At 35.4% G+C, this 16,440-nt stretch overlaps 1 protein-coding gene across 1 annotated transcript; it reads right to left on the reverse strand.

Moving 5' to 3' along the window:
- Positions 1 to 1,444: 1,444 nt before the first annotated feature.
- LOC107747214 (ammonium transporter Rh type B-like) lies at positions 1,445 to 16,432 on the reverse strand. The gene is made up of 6 exons (XM_016561664.1): positions 16,420 to 16,432; positions 15,836 to 16,050; positions 14,793 to 14,807; positions 14,494 to 14,613; positions 3,902 to 4,220; positions 1,445 to 2,509 (listed from the first exon to the last, which is right to left on the reverse strand). Exons 2-6 carry the CDS (start codon positions 15,919 to 15,921, stop codon positions 1,502 to 1,504), a joined length of 1,548 nt encoding a protein of 515 aa, XP_016417150.1. The 5' UTR covers positions 15,922 to 16,050; positions 16,420 to 16,432; the 3' UTR covers positions 1,445 to 1,501.
- Between the last annotated feature and the right edge of the window lie 8 nt (positions 16,433 to 16,440).

Here is a 16,440-nt window from a genome sequence, read left to right on the forward strand (position 1 = left end):
GCTGTGTGAGGGACGTTTTATTACGGATGAGGGGCCAGGACAATTTTTAATATAACTCCGACTGGATTCGTCTGAAAGAAGAAAGTCACATACACCTAGGATGCTTTGAGGGTGAGTAAAACACAGGCTAATTTTCATTTTTGGGTGAACTAACCCTTTAAGTAATAGCATTACATTACAAAAGACTGTCACATTATTTAACTGGATGCATTTATAGCCCGACTTAATAATACAATAATATTCAAACCATGGTTATACATTTTACAGTATATGCATGCAATAAAACTCTGTGTATATATGCTTGCTTATATATATATGCTTTTAGATATGTGCATATCTAGGCCTATCTGTCTAAACAGACATGACCCCAAGAAATACAATCCACCTGTTAATTTATAACTTTTCATAAGATAACTTTCATCACCTGTAAATGCACTGTAGTTCATATTTCACAGTTTTTGAACTGTTAATGGTTCAACTTTAGTCCTGTTTATCTTTTGTTTAGAGAGGGAGGTGTCCACTGTTACTCTATGTGAATCTGGCTGTGCTCACAATACTCAGATATCATTTATCCTCCATTTGTAACATTGTGAAAAAGAAGTGCACTTCTTTGTATTGAGTGTACTTCAAATTTTAAAGTATGTTAAACAAAAAAGTTAATGGAAGATAAAATAATATGACTGAAATAAAAGATCACTTAAGTATACTTAAAGAGAGACACTTCCATGACTGTTTCTTAACACACTTAAGTCACTTTTAATAAGTGCATTTTGTAATAATGTTAAATTCAGCATTTTACCTTAAGCACATTTTATATCATTGTTTTGTTAATCTTTTATCACTTTTTAAAGAAGTACACTTATTTGGATATGTTTACTAACAAACTAAAGTACATGTAAAGTACTGGGTTATGATTTCAAATGTACTACTTTGATATTACATTTAAAGTATTTTAAATGTACTAAATTGCAACATTATCATTACAATTCTGTCTATGACTTACAAGTTTCAATAGAAATTACATTAAAATAATTTCCTTATCACAAATTCTTGTCAGTACATATTTAGCCACATTTCAACAGAAGTAATTATGAAGCTACATATAAAGTTGTAAGTGAGTCAAAACACTCTTAAGTTCAACTAACTGTATTTAAACTAAATTGAAACTATAATACATTTGAATATAATTGCAAACATTATGTTAAGTTCACATATTATTTCCATAATAATTACTTTTTATATATATATTTTTATATATATATATATTATATATATATAAATGAAAATGGATTATATAAAATATTCTACAAATACAACATTTTATCAAAATCATACACTTTTTATATTTTGATACACAGTATACAAACCTAATCCCATTAAATATTAAAATAAACTATTTTTTGGGTAAATACAATCACAGTAAGCAAGTTACACAGTACTCAGTTCTGAAGTTCACAGCAGTCCTACATTAACATTTATTTCTCTTAACGCACAGTCTTTTTCATTCTTCAGTCAGCATCAGTTTTGTTTGTGTCTCTGAGAACATAGGACCATAGGCTACGTCCTGTGGACCATTTACGCAGTTGTAATCTGGAGGAACATTAAAGAAAAGCTCATCATCAAAGCATTTGTCATTGCTGGGGGAAGCCAGATACGGTAACTTGAGTACCACACCAGTCAACAAACCCCCGACTGCCGCCACCGCAATAGTCCCGAACACGGCAGCCACCTGAAAGAGGGCTTGTTCCCGTGCGGTCCGACCCAAACCCGCTTCCAGATCTGGGATCAATTCCTGCAACTCCGCTAGCAGAGGGTCTCCCTCTGGAGGGGCCCGATGAGAGAAGGTCTGGTAGAGACTGGGGCCGTACGTTTCCTCGGTCGCCAGCAGGATGGCGCAGATTCCCGCTAGGCTGGAAATGAGTCCCGTTAGGCCGTGCAGGTTGTGTATGCCGCACTGATCCTGCAACCGCAGCCGGCGCGCCAAGAACGGGCTCAAGTATTTATACCCCAGCATGCACACAATGCATCCCAGGATGCCCAGCACATAAGCAGCAGCCGGCGAAATCATCATGTCCACTGAAGCACCGACCGTTACGCCACCAGCCAGTGTTACGTTCTGTACATCGGCCATGCTGATCTTGCCGTTCTTGCTGAGCATGCTGGACAGGGCGAAGGCGGTGATTGTGGAGGCACTGAGACCTATGAACGTGTGGAGAACGGCTCTGTGCTGGTCGTCACCCTTGAAGGTCAGCGCTGAGTTGAAAGAGGGCCAGAACACCCAGAGGAACAGGGTTCCCATTACTGATAGCAGATCCGATTGGTAACTTGTCGACTCTTTTGGGTGTCCCTCGTTTAGGCTGGGCCTGTACAGGACAAAGGTGACACCCAGTCCGAAGTAGCAGGCAAAAATGTGGATGAGGATCGAGCCACCGGCATCGTTGATCTTTAGGTATTTCACTACAGCCCATTCTGTGACACCAAACACAGGGATCTCCAGCAAGGCCATGATCTGCACAATACACAATATGTAGAATGAGGATGTGTGATGTGTAAATTTACATGCATTCAGCAGGTGCATTTATCCAAGCCTTTTATAACTTACAAATGAGGTATACTACTAATAAAGTGATTGATCTTGATGATGTAAATGTACTCACAAATGCATGATAGTCACACAGTTGAGCCATCATAGAACTTAGTGTGCTGCCTACGTAGGTAGCATTTTAAGGCTTCAGACGTTACAAGAAGTGTGCGTCTTAATTATTTTGTTTCTTAGGATGCATAATTTAACCAAATTCAAAGGCAGCACTGCTTGTATTGACTGTGAAGAATGCAATCTCTCAGACCATATTGTGCCAAGCTTAGTGAAAATAAATAAATGTGCATTTCAATCTATAGTGAGAAATCTCAATGAAATAGTAAAAGTAGTGTAATTAAAATGCATTGTTTTACCCAACATTTGTGTATTTTTATGTTAGGACATTTTTTTAATCAGCTAAGACAAGGCTGCTCTGTGTCTGTTCAAAATTCTGTGTAAAGACACAATGCAGCATAACAGTCAGACTAAATTATTCCTGCTCTGATGCACACCAGCCGCTAGTATGCAGTACGAATTGCTGTGTAAATCCATTTATGCCACCTCTGAGCAGCATTAAATGGAAGGGCTTCTGTTCCACCTTTGCGGTGTCAATTTGGCATTAGAGAATCATGCTGTTTGATTACCCTTGTGAAAATTTGCACTTAATTGTATTAAATGTGCACTTATAGCCTAGTGCACTTCGCATCTTGAAAGTATATATTTTTAAGCAAATTATATATGAAATAAAAGACTTATTATATAGTAAATATATAGTATATTTTAATTTACCATAAATGCTTTTTAAAGATATTTGAAAATAACATTTTTCAAATACAATAGAAATAATCATAAAATTACATATAAAAGTGGGTCAAAACTCTAAAGTGCAGCTAATTGCATTTAAATTCAAACTATAATAATGCTCATGGAATTGCAATTAACATTCGATTAATAACGAGCTCCGGTTGGGATGCTGTCTTAGAAGGAAGATGCTTTTGGCAGTAGGTAGTGAATTTAAGATATAAACTTTTTATTGAGTTTATAGAAACATACAAAAGATTTCATGACAGTCTTGCATTGCTTAAGAGAAAACATTGGTGCATGGCAGATCTTCATCTCACACATACAGTATAACAGGTGAAGTCGTTATCTCTTACTTTTTGTGAAAGAATATAGATAACAGATTGTTGTTAATGTTCAACACATCTTTCCACTGTACCTTTTCAGTGCTGCAGTCATTTGACAATGGAAAATAAGGCAAAGCATCTTTTGTAAATTCAATATCTAATTTCAAGCCACCTGCTGCAAAAATAATACACTTACCAGGAGTTGCACAGGGCTCGTCTTTCCCAACACTGCTCCAAAAGAGATGAGCACGACAGCACAGGCAAACTCAGCATGGATCAGATTCAGCACACCAAGATGAATCTTCCCATCATAGTAAAACTGAAAGAAGCCCTGCACCAGAATGGCCCACTGAATGGTAAATGTGGCGATTAGGAAATTAAACACCATTCCACCAAAACCATAGCGCCGGAAAAAGGCCAGGAGGCAGCCGAATCCGAGAAATATCATCACCTGAATGTCAGCAAAAAATGGATAGTTCTGATACAAAGAGTTCTCCATTGGCCGCGTCTGATTGTTCTGTACAAGTGCATTAGCATCATCTTCGTATGTCACAAAGACTGCATAGAGAACCACAATCATGACCTCCAATGCAAAAATTAGCGCAGGGAGCCGCACACGCAGATTGGTAGATTTATTCTTCATTTTGACTGTAACTGAGCGCACAGCCAGCAGCCCTGCCTCGCTCTCTCTTCCTGTGACACTTATTTATTTTATCTAGTGTAGTTTGATAAGCAGAATGCTGGCCATTGGCTAAACCACGAAGTTACATCATCCACATGCTGCTTTAAGCAAAGGGGAAGCCAACTGCACTTTGTCCTTAGTAATAACCATTCCCAGGATTTTAAATTGCTCAGCAGTTTTTCCAGCTTCAACAAAGTGTAATGTATAGACTCAGTGTAAATCATATCACAAAAGAGTGATAGATAGGAAGATAAAGGCAGAAAAAAACTCATTAACATGTTTATTGCAAAGATCAATGGCACAATCAGTTAATACAGTCATGATAGAAGCTCACTGCTGAGTTCAGAGCAATGCACTTTCAAAAGGAGTTCACATTATTGTTTCCTAATAGTGCTGATAACACAGTACAAAACGATCCGCTCATTTGCATTTAAATATGCAAAAGTGAATCTTTTAGAAAGCTAGTGAGATTTCTTTCGAAAGATGTTAATGATGATGAATTCATGAGAGTAAAAGGAAAATCCAATCAGTTTATAAGCGTTTTAAATCTTGTTGAACTTTAAGGAAAATATTGTAGAAGCTTTCAGCTGTATGATTATATATGTTAACTGTTGGATGATCTATACAGACAGATTGACAAACAGACAGATAGATAAAAAAAAGTAATATATTTAAATGATTTCATACTAAGTCTATTCAAATCTATTAAAATATTTACTGACGCATCGCTCAAGACTTACTGATATAAAAATTATAATTAAACTTTATTTGGAGTACTACTTGTGCACAATGCACATTTCTTAATATTAAGCCTAAAATGTGTTTTAATGTCAGTTTTGATGAGGATTGTATGATCTTTGAATAATGTCAGTCTTTAAATGCAAGATATTTAAAGTGTAAATTATACTTGCAGTGGTTCATCTTTAGCACAATCATTCAGTATATCTTTAGTTGGACTTCAGCCATACTTCCACCAATTAAAGTGCATTAAATACAAAATTAGTTGTTCCAATTTAGCAGACTTACACCAGTTTAGTACGCTAAAAGTACAATTGCAGGGTATTTTTATTAAGTACATAAATATATAAATGTATTTGTAGTATACTTAGCATGAAATAAATGTATTTAAAATGCATATTACTATATTTATTTTTCACTAGAGTAGACAGATAGACAGACAAACAGAAAGAGACAGACAGATCTACAGACTCATAGACGAGCATATATACAGAACAACAGAAAGACAGACAGATTGACCGTTCGACAGAGAGACAGACAGACAGATAGACAGAGTGTGCTCTTTTATTGCAGTTGCTCTGATATTTTCTTCTGCTGAATTTTTTTATGCACACTATGAACTGTTGTTTGGAAGTTTATGCTGACCTATCAGAACAAACTTAGTCTGAAGAGCAGATTGTGTATGTAAATGCAACAAGTCCTTGAGACTCTGTTTATGGAACACATTGTTCTAAACACGTTGGTCTATGTTCTCTATGCTCTTTTCACAGACTGTTATGACGCACTTCAACAGTTATTCACATCGTAAATGTAGCAATTTTTTTATACTTTCATTTTTAAAAAATGTACATTTAGAATGCTTTGTATTTTCATGCAGAAAACCGGTTGCCACATTAGTGTTTCTAATGGTGTTTCCGACTGCAAATTTGACATATCTCTTCTGACCAGCATCATCAATCTCGCTGTATTTTTTTTTTCACTTTTAGAAAGTCATAGATACACTATAATGGATTTTTTTTTCTTTCTTTTGCTATTAGGGGAAATGCGAACTCAAAATGTATAGTCTCTGTTCACCACTACAGACATTTTCCAAACTATGACAACTTCTGCTTCAGTTCAGTTCAACCTTGTTTTTACATTTGCTTTTTCTCAAGCAACTGAGATTGCATTCAAGGTATAGACTACATTCCTATTATTATTTTTGATCAGTCTGTGCATTCCCCTGACCTTGGCTAACGCTATGCTTTAATGTTTGAGCTATATGAACACACTGAGAAGAACTAAAGGATGGCAAACACCATGATAATGATAAAACTGAACACAGTATGCTTTATTATAGCCATTCTATAAGGTAAAAAATGCGTGAGACTATGCATGTACTAAAAACTTTTATCTTGACTTTCGTATTTGTCTTAACCTCATATCATAAAAAGTCAACTGAACAAGCACATTACAGGTACATTTGTTTAAACATATTAACTCTTTGAATTCACCCACTGAGTGTAAATAGCCAACCCTGTTGGCAAAGGCTATTTTCACTATCTCAACCCAAGATATTTTGCGTTCAACACAAACATCATAATACTATATTTGCATTTTGTGTAAGTTGCACCCATCACTATTTGCATTTAAATGTAAATAGCATTTTTTACTTAGTCTAAATATACTTGGATTGAATTCTGAATGAAACGTTTGAATACAAATATTGTTACTGTGAGGAAAATTCTCACCATGACTATGCAAAAACTCCATATTTTACTGTATATTAGAACAAACGACCACTGACTGCTTTCGCTTACAAATGAAAACACAAAAAATTGTTGTAATAAATGACTTGAACTTTATTGCATTTTGTGCAGACAAGTCTATAAAATGGTCCAGAGAAAGTTCAACACAAACATCATACTTGTATTTGCATTTTGTGTAAGTTGCACCCATCACTATTTGCATTTAAATGTAAATAGCATTTTTTACTTAGTCTAAATATACTTGGATTGAATTCTGAATGAAACGTTTGAATACAAATATTGTTACTGTGAGGAAAATTCTCACCATGACTATGCAAAAACTCCATATTTTACTGTATATTAGAACAAACGACCACTGACTGCTTTCGCTTACAAATGAAAACACAAAAAATTGTTGTAATAAATGACTTGAACTTTATTGCATTTTGTGCAGACAAGTCTATAAAATGGTCCAGAGAAACCATTATTCATAGAACATAGAAGCTTTTGACAAGATAAAACAATAATTTAAGATATCTAGTTTAAATATATTGTCGTATAACACAATTGAGACACAATTTTCTATTTATTTTTAAAATATTAAACTTGCATGGACACACAAATTAAACAGCTAGGTTAAGATAACTATAATGTGTCATATATTTACAAAAGTAACTGCCACGGTTTAACCCCTCTTTTTCCAACAGAGTGATACGTCACACAGTCATATACATGAAGAAACAGAAACACGCCACCTCTTTCCCCGTTACAGTCACGCTCACAAACACACGCCATTTTGACTCCTCGTGAGAACCGACGCAGGAAACATAAAACACATCACTAATCAAATCACTGTCTTTGGATCTACACTGACTACCATACAAAATGTGTCCAACCGCCCTCCTATGGAGAAAGTAGAAATGTCGGCTGTGTAGAAACGCTCTTGCACACACTTCTGGGAAAGTTTCAGAACTCAGAAGTATCTGAAAATGTACTTTGCCATTAGAAAATGCTTAAAATTTGAAACGATGACTGAGGTGACGCCTGGTGAATTTCTGGAGTTAAAACACCAACATGCTGAAGCATGTATCAGGAGCACTGAATGAATGATCCCGCCAAACTAAAGTAACTGCAAAAAACCCTTCCAACAGAGTGATACGTCACACAGTCAAATACATGAAGAAACAGAAACACGCCACCTCTTTCCCCGTTACAGTCACGCTCACAATCACACGCCATTTTGACTCCTCGTGAGAACCGACGCAGGAAACATAAAACACATCACTAATCAAATCACTGTCTTTGGATCTACACTGACTACCATACAAAATGTGTCCAACCGCCCTCCTATGGAGAAAGTAGAAATGTCGGCTGTGTAGAAACGCTCTTGCACACACTTCTGGGAAAGTTTCAGAACTCAGAAGTATCTGAAAATGTACTTTGCCATTAGAAAATGCTTAAAATTTGAAACGATGACTGAGGTGACGCCTGGTGAATTTCTGGAGTTAAAACACCAACATGCTGAAGCATGTATCAGGAGCACTGAATGAATGATCCCGCCAAACTAAAGTAACTGCAAAAAACCCTTCTGTTTGTTCGCTCTTAAAAATAAAGGTTCCAAAAGTGAGTTTTCATAGCAATTCAATTTTAGGTTCCTCAAACAAAATTTATTTGAAAAGAGCCTTTTTTTCTTATTACTGTGGAAAATACGTAATGATATGTGAGACCCTGGACCACAAAACCAGTCATAAGGGTCAATTTTTGGAAATTGAGATTTATAAATAGTCTGAAAGCGGAATAAATAAGCTTTCCATTGATGTATGGTTTGTTATGATAGGACAATATTTGGTTGAGATACAACTATTTGAATATATGGAATCTGAGGTTGCAAAAAAATCAAAATACTGAGAAAATCGCCTTTAAAGTTGTCCAAATGAAGTTCTTAGCAATGCATATTACTAATCAAAAATTACGTTTTGATATATTTATGGTAGGAAATTTACAAAATATCTTCATGGAACATAATCTTTACTTAATATCCTAATGATTTTTGGCATAAAAGAAAAAATTTGACTCATTCAATGATTTTTTGGCTATTGCTACAAATATACCCCAGCGACTTAAGACTGGTTTTGTGCTCCAGGGTCACATATGAATAACCTTTTTCCAGAAATTGCTGAATATTTACTCACACTCAGGCTATCCAAGATGTAGATGAGTTTATTTCCTCATCAGAACAGATTTGGAGAAATTTAGCATTGAATAACTTGCTCACCAATGGTCTCTGCAGTGAATGGGTGCCGTCAGAATCAGTCCAAACAGCTGATAAAAACATCACAACAATCTATTGTGTTTTCAACTTTATAAACTGTTGTTTTCGGCTAAAATATGAGACCTCTATCTGCAAAATTGCTTTCTTTAATGAAAAGGTCATCTTGTGTGAATCAGGAGAGAAATAGATGCACAGATCAAGCAGAGTTTACAAGCAAAAACAGTTCTAAACAAAAATGTCAGTGGATTTTGGTTTAAAGGATAAACTGGCATTTTGGACAGAATTGACAGTTTAAAGTAATAGAAGATGTTATTGATGGACTGGAGTTGTGTGAATTACTTCTGAATTATTGTGATGTTTTTATCAGCTGTTTGGACTCTTATTCTGACGGCACCCATTCACTGCAGAGCATCCACTGATGAGCAAATGATGTAACGCTAAATTTCTCCAAATCTGTTCTGAACAAGAAACAAACTCCTCGACAACTTGAATTGCCTGAGGGTCTGTCAGTAAATTTTCATCAAATTTTTGGCAAATAATTCCTTTAAAGGTTCTTCACGGAACCACTGATGCCAATACCTTTATTTTTTAGAGCGTATATCCCAATACAACATGATAAATCAACTGTGGCAACTTCTTTTCCCTTGATTAACTTCAAGTCTGGCTAAATAGCTCATTCCATACAAGTCAGCGTTCTCAATAATGCACTGGAACGTTTTCATACACGCCGCTTCAGCGATCACTTACAAATATCATTAGCACCTTCTGAAACACCTGCGATTTCAAATTCAGCTCGCTGGTTATTTTATAAGCCCTGTTAGTCGACTAGTACCACTGTTGCAGGATTCTTACAAGTCAGCGTTGCATAAAAAAGCATTATGATTAATCTATACACATTCTAAAGATGTTTCCTACAACAGTGCTCCATAGCAAGGACATGAAATAAAGATAAAACTGACTGAATGTGGATATACGGCACCCATTCACTGCAGAGCATCCACTGATGAGCAAATGATGTAACGCTAAATTTCTCCAAATCTGTTCTGAACAAGAAACAAACTCCTCGACAACTTGAATTGCCTGAGGGTCTGTCAGTAAATTTTCATCAAATTTTTGGCAAATAATTCCTTTAAAGGTTCTTCACGGAACCACTGATGCCAATACCTTTATTTTTTAGAGCGTATATCCCAATACAACATGATAAATCAACTGTGGCAACTTCTTTTCCCTTGATTAACTTCAAGTCTGGCTAAATAGCTCATTCCATACAAGTCAGCGTTCTCAATAATGCACTGGAACGTTTTCATACACGCCGCTTCAGCGATCACTTACAAATATCATTAGCACCTTCTGAAACACCTGCGATTTCAAATTCAGCTCGCTGGTTATTTTATAAGCCCTGTTAGTCGACTAGTACCACTGTTGCAGGATTCTTACAAGTCAGCGTTGCATAAAAAAGCATTATGATTAATCTATACACATTCTAAAGATGTTTCCTACAACAGTGCTCCATAGCAAGGACATGAAATAAAGATAAAACTGACTGAATGTGGATATGTGAGAAAGAAACTAACTTTGAATTTTCACAGTGCTTATTTCTAGTTACGCTTTGGCCAATTTGGGGTGACTTTCGAGTTTACTGCCCCTTCAAGGGAAGATAAGGAATGACATGCTATACAGCATAAGGTTTATGACACTTCTTTATGTCTTCAGCCTTGGGGAAGGATAAGACAAATCTGATAAAATGATATTGAAAAGCCCTTTGCATCAATGTGAATTCAATCAGATATTCTATACTTCATGATGAATGGGACATCATCATCATCATCATCAGCCGCAGAGTGAAACCTCTGTATCCAACAGCACGCAGCCAATATGGCTTAATCGCGACATTGTCCCAGCATGTTTGCCTTTGCATGACTTTAAATAATGTGGAAAGTTCTCATCGAACTGCAAGTCACCCTGGCAGATACGGAAGCTCTGATTTCAATCTATAATACTTAATAGTACCACTATAAACAATTCAGTAGAAAGTAGTTTTAGACCCTCAAAGAACTAAACTGTAATTGCATAGGACTCCAAACAAGCCAAACTCCTATTTTGTGTTGTAAATTCCAACGTACAGCAATGCAAAAGTTCCTTTAGATAAGATTATTATTTTAGCTAGAAACATAAGCAATAAACTTGGAAGAATTATGACAGGTAGCACTTTGCAATTCCTGTTTTGGATTTAAAAAAAGATCAGTTGGTTCTGAGCATAACTAGAATACTGATAAAGAAAACGTACTTAGCTAGAATTCAAATTCTTTTCGCAAACAACAATTTAGTTAAATATCACTTTTATGAACTTATACACCACAACCTTTACACACTACCTTTCTACTACAAGTGTGAACTTTGACATGATAATGTATGAGGTATGCTTGAATAGTATTAGGACAGACTGATGGTGGCATTTTGACAAACTATCTTGAGACGTTTTGCCAGTAAAGTACTTCCTGTCTAGCTGTAGTACTCGAAACCCTGTAAAACATCATGTGAAAAATTACTTGTAGCTAATTTGGGTGTACACTTATACAATACACGTTCGATTTAAATGCAACAAATCTATAAATATTGCATTTTTTGTTCTTTTGTTTTCAGTCTTATGTTTTGGCGGAGTGCAATCTATTTACATTTTAATGACGGTAGCAGCAACATCAGCACAATTTGATTTAAAATTTTAAAACATACAGTTAGTTATTTTCCTTTTTTAAGTCTCACAGTTACACAAGACGATATTTTACTAGTCTATTCAGTAATCTAATATATTTCTTTTTTCATCGTTGCAATTTTGCAAAAAAATTAAATAAAATAGTTCTTTAGATAAATGTATTATTTTTTGATATCTTCTATTTCTACCACACATGAACTAAATAATATGCTCTTGCTCGTGAATTGAACAGTCGGCATCAGTCGCTCACAGATGCTGCTTAAATGTAGCAAATTAGTGTCGTCTTTACAAATGTAAAAATAAACGAAAATTTCCAACATTCATGACAAACATTAGATATGATTTAAAAATACTATGCAGTTAAAATATGCTTTTGTTCACAAATTTGATTTGGTGAAAAAGGATGATAAAACTGCATCTGCTTTATAAAGTAACTGGTAATATCAGACGCATGATATGTTTTAATGTCCGTTTCTTGTATATGAAAATGCGAAAATTTGTTCGCTTTTTTTTTAAATTATCATATGGCACGGTTTATATTTAGTGATTTGGCAAGAGATGTAAATACCATGTTTACAATCAATCAGAAATTGCTGGATGAATAAATAATTTTCTTTGTAAATAAATATTTGAAATATAAATACAAATTCTTTTCTATTTACATTCCCTTAATATATATGTGATTCTACTATTAAACGAGATTATTCAGGATTATATTTTCATGGAATATTTGAGCTGTATATGGGTTTTCCATTATACAGCAGTTCTGTTTAGACTCTCTTCACAGTATGTACACGTGTGTGACTGAGCAATATAATGCATGTCTGCTGATGCTATTTTAAGTGAACACATATTTGTGAAAGGAACACAGCCTTCAAACCCTCTTCTAATATTATAAAACCCCTTTGAATCTACTCTTGTACAAACACACACACGGTTCAGCCCTCTCATATTGTACAGTATATATGATTCTTAAAAGGCTGATGTAGTCAGAGGACATGCAGATGGTCAAGGGCAAAGCTGATAGTCATTGATCCAGAAGTGCTTACACCTGGCTCACATTAAACCCTGGTCAGTTCTGTCCTTGGTGTAAAAACACACCTCGGACATTTACGCGGTACACTGGAAGACTTGTTTTCAACAAAGAAAGATTCCACCTATGACAAGTAATGAAACAATGGAGAGACAGTATAGGAACAAAATATAAAGCATAAAGGGAAGGTCACACTAGATTTGGAGTTTCATTCACTTCCATACTTTCATTCACATGCAAACAAACACAGAAGAATAATAATCTGGTGGACTTTGAGCTGCCTATTAGAATATCTATAAAATGTTTGACCAATAGAGGATTTAAATATCATATTGATATTGAGGAAACTCTCAGTTTAGGGATTTTTCATAATCTTGTTCTATATACACTACCATTCAAAGGTTTGGGGTTGGAGAGATTTTTTTTTTTTTTTTAAGAAATTAACTCTTTTATTTTGACTTTTAAATAATAAAAAACCCATATATTTCAAATAAACGCTGTTCTTTTGAACTTTCTATTCATCAAAGTATTCTGAAAAACATTATCATGGTTTCCACAAAAATATTAAGCTGCACAACTCTTTTTAACATTGATAATAATGATAGGAAATGTTTTTTAAGCAGCATATCGGCATATTAGAATGATTTCTGAAGGATCATGTGACCCTGAAGACTGGGTTAATGATGCTGAAAAGTTAGCTTTGCATCACAGGAATAAATTACATTTTAAAATATATTCAAATAGAAAACAGTTATTTTAAATAGTACTTATACTACAGTTTTTTCTCCATCAAATAAATGCAGCCTTGGTAAGCAAAATAAACTTTCAAAAACATTTTAAAATCGTACTAACCCCCAACTTTTGAAAGACCGCGTAATACAAGTTTAGATAAAAACAAACTTTTAAAGAAAGCTGGATGAATCAGAACAAATGCCACATTTTGACATTTAAAATGGACTGTTTTGAACTGCCCACCAAAAATACAGTGGTTTTGCATGTTTAAAATCCAGTGTGACTGTCCCTTAAAAGTATTGTTATGATATATAATATTAAATAAAGAGAAGTTGGATCAGAGTATTTGGTCAGGTGCCACTGGAGAACATGGGCTTTTGGAAATTAGTCAGAAAAGACCAACTCAATCATTTACTGATCTGTGTGTGACATAAGCTGTTGAGTTTATGAGGTGAGAACTGAGCCAATAAGAGGAAGATTGAGAGATAGATAGAGGGATAGAACTTAATCATGTGGAAGAAGTGACATCTACCAAGCTGGTGTCTTTTTAGACTATGTAGTGCAAAGTCATCTGATATGTGCTGGGGCGTTATTGCTCATGGTGTAGGTTGGGGTCACTGGGACGTTCCATCTATGTAGTGGGGGACGAGGGGTGAGGAATATTTGGCGGTTGAGCTGAGCCCCTCAAGAGTAGATAGTGATGACCTCACGTCCACCTCCACGCACGAGGAGGACCCTGTTGAGACCCTCAGTCAAGACCTCGAGGAACTCCATGTCTGTGTGAATGAAGTTAAGAAGCGAACTTTCACATTTACATGAGAGCACAAACTGTAAAAAAAAGTCTGAAGTCACAGATATTTAGATGAAAAAAGGATACAGTTCTCTTCTCCAGTGCAGTTCTTAGGAGGTCCAGGCATGTTTAGCAGGACTAGTTTAGCTTCCTGGGACTTCTTCACAATGACCTCGTTGAGTTTCTGTGCGTGGTGCATGCGTCTGACATTGGAGTGGTTCCTGTATGAAACACCACATTGCAAAGACTTTTTTGTGAGTGTGATGGTTTCTTTATATGACTACATATTTAGCAGATGTGAAGCGCACATTTATATGTGATAATTAAGTGCGCCATCTTTTAAAATAATCAGAAGGTATCAAATGAAGTAGCATTAGTGTTATCTTAAAAGTGTACTCACAGGTTCTCCCATTCCCTGAGGCATAAACGAAGGAAAATAACAACACAGTGAATAGAGAACAACACAAATACAGTAGCACACTACAAATTTGACTTTAACCATAAGTTCAAATGTAGGGATGCACCAAAAGAATACAAAAAGCAATATTTCTCAGATGATTACTGATCAAGTTAAAACTATAAGTAGGTTGGATGGTTTTTATACACATTAGACAAATATCGTTAGCTTTTGTGTCATGTCTCACTGATTTCTATTAATTTTTTGTGTTGGGTGTCAAAAAACGATTCTCACTGTTTTTTTTCCCTTAAGTGAGCTAAGCAACTGAAACGAATGCAAGTGCTACAATAAATCTAATGATGACAAAAGTGTTTCTGTTTCAGAGTAGAGTTTAACTTACATTACTGATGTTTGCTGCAAATATGCAAGAAAAAAACATTGTAATTTTGTTTTACATAATGTATGTTTTTATATATTTTTATTTTAATAAAATAAATATTAAATAATAATTACAAATGATTTATATTATAAATATATCATTTAAATAAATTATGAAATTAATAATTATTTAAATTATTATAAATGTATACTAATTATGATGAAAATAATTACTACTATTTTCTTTCATTATGTCTTTCATTGTAGGCTTGTTATACATCCAACTAACTGATCGATTTACATTGATCAGTGAACAATGCTCAGTGACTGGAAATACCTAAATGTGACATTGAAAATAGCTCTTGCACATCTCTGTGGGGCTGTAATTAAGTTTTGTTAAATTAAAGTGTCAATACATTGATCTGGTGTTCCATAATCAAATGTATAATAAGCAAAATATCTTATCCTGTTGTTTTGTTGTTAAAATCAGTGTCGATGCATCTTTATGCAAAGGTTTGACTAACACCTCACCCTCAACGAACAGAATAATACGTTGATTGACTGAACATTTCCTTAATAACTTAAATCTCATTTCTGATTCGTTAAAAGCTTTCGTATTCACCTGATACAATACATACTCAGTACAGACCGTCATTATCTTGACTCACGGTTTCATGTTGAACATATCCTTTATGCTTTCAGGGTTGGCCACTGCTGGGTTATTGGGCTTCTCCGTATTGTCCGTCCAGGTCATCTGCACCTCCTCTCCGGGGCTCACGGCTGCTGGTGTGGGAGCGGTAGGGGAGGTGGGGCTAGTGGGGGTGGGGGTGGCATTTTTTCCCTGAATGAGCTGAACCTGTCGAGGACGGGAGAGACGGACAGACTAAGAGAAAGGTAAAAAAGAGTGAGAGGGTAGAAAGGGATAAAAAAAATGAAGAAGTGAGAATTGCTGCTTTTCTGGTAACCTTCTTTTCTCAGAAGGATAAAGAAAAAATAGAGGGGGGAGAGAGACGCACTGCCAGGGTGTTAACAAGAAGAGAATGATTTTCTAGTAGATAATGACTGAGAGAAGAGAGAGAAGGGCGAAAATAGAAAGTGATAAAGAGATGCTATCTTCATGGCTGACAGGTCCGTGCTATCATCTAATCGGCCAGAAGGAAGAAGGGTGTGATTAGCTCAAATGGAAAACAAGCACAAAGTCACACACTTGATGGATAATAGCATAAAGGACAAGCTGAGAGACAGCAGCTACCTCCTCCTCAGATTTCTCTTC

This window comes from Sinocyclocheilus rhinocerous, unplaced genomic scaffold (assembly GCF_001515625.1).
Source record: "Sinocyclocheilus rhinocerous isolate Xijiao unplaced genomic scaffold, SAMN03320098_v1.1 scaffold559, whole genome shotgun sequence".
NCBI classification, from domain to species: Eukaryota; Metazoa; Chordata; class Actinopteri; order Cypriniformes; family Cyprinidae; genus Sinocyclocheilus; species Sinocyclocheilus rhinocerous.